Genomic DNA, 1,409 nt, shown 5'->3' on the forward strand with positions numbered 1-1,409 from the left:
ATTGATATTTCTCCCAGCAATCTTGATTCCAGCTCGTGATTTATCCAGCCCAGCATTTCTCATGATGTACTCTGCATATAAGTTAAATAAGCAGGGTGACAATATACAGCCTTGACGTAATCCTTTCCCAATCTGGAACCAGTCCTTTTTTCCATGTCCAGTTCTGACTGTTGTTTTTGACCTGCATACAGGTTTCTCAGGAGGCAGGTAAAGTGGTCTGTTATTTCCATCTCTTTCAGAATTTACCAGTTTGTTGTGATCTATACAGTCAAAGGCTTTATTGGTATTGTCAATAAAGCAGAAGTAGATGTTTTTCTGGAACTCTTGCTTTTTTGATGATCCATCGGATTTTGGCAATTTGATCTCTGGTTCCTCTGTCTTTTCTAAATCCAGCTTGAACATCTGGGAGTTAAGCATGACTTTGCTAGTGTGTGAGATGACTGCAATTATATGGAAGTTTGAAGATTTTTTGGCATTGTCTTTCTTTGGGATTGGGATGAAATGTGACTCAGCTTCATTAAAATCTTGGTGATAAAGCTCTTCACATAAAAATCTCTATGCTATGTCAGCTTAGAATAAGACACAATTATTTGTCCAATATTTAGATAAAAGTGATGTGTTGTAATGAAGAAAAACTGAGTTTCAGAGTAAAGTTTGCTAAACTAAATATTATCTAGGTTTCTGTCAAACACAGACTTGGGTATAGGCACATCTCTTAAACACCCCATATTGGGTGTTGTCATTATAGACATGCTTGAACCGGCTAAGTCTGCTCCTACCCCTAAAAAGGGCTCTAAAAAAGCTGTGACCAAGGCCCAGAAGAAGGATGGCAAGAAGCGCAAGTGCAGCTGCAAGGAGAGCTACTCCGTGTACGTGTACAAGGTGCTGAAGCAAGTCCATCCGGACACCGGCATTTCATCGAAGGCCATCGGAATCATGAACTCCTTTGTCAATGACATTTTCGAACACATCACTGGCGAGGCATCTCACCTGGCACATTACAACAAGCGCTCAACTATCACATCCAGGGAGATCCAGACCACTGTGCGCTTGCTGCTACCTGGGGAACTGGCCAAGCACGCCATGTCCGAGGGCACTAAGGCTGTCACCAAGTATACCAGCTCCAAGTAAATACAATATGCCTAGCCGCTGTTAATGGAAAAAACAATGGCACCCCACTCCAGTACTCTTGCCTGGAAAATCCCATGGACGGAGGGCCTGGTGGGCTGTAGTCCATGGGGTCGCTAAGAGTCAGACACGACTGAGCAACTTCACTTTCACTTTCACTTATACACATAATCAACCTTATAGCCAGATTTATCAGCTAAACTAAGCAGCACATTATGAAAAACCACTGATTTTAAAAGAAATAAGGTAAAATTCAAGTTCTCATTAACAGTGCAGAAAAT

General features: G+C 41.7%; 1 protein-coding gene across 1 annotated transcript; it reads left to right on the plus strand.

Annotated features, from left to right (window-relative positions):
• Positions 1–750: 750 nt before the first annotated feature.
• Positions 751–1,131, plus strand: LOC129628979 (histone H2B type 2-E-like). The gene has a single exon (XM_055548693.1). It carries the CDS (start codon positions 751–753, stop codon positions 1,129–1,131), a length of 381 nt encoding a protein of 126 aa, XP_055404668.1.
• Positions 1,132–1,409: the final 278 nt, after the last annotated feature.

Source organism: Bubalus kerabau, chromosome 15 (genome assembly GCF_029407905.1).
Source record: "Bubalus kerabau isolate K-KA32 ecotype Philippines breed swamp buffalo chromosome 15, PCC_UOA_SB_1v2, whole genome shotgun sequence".
NCBI lineage: Eukaryota > Metazoa > Chordata > Mammalia > Artiodactyla > Bovidae > Bubalus > Bubalus kerabau.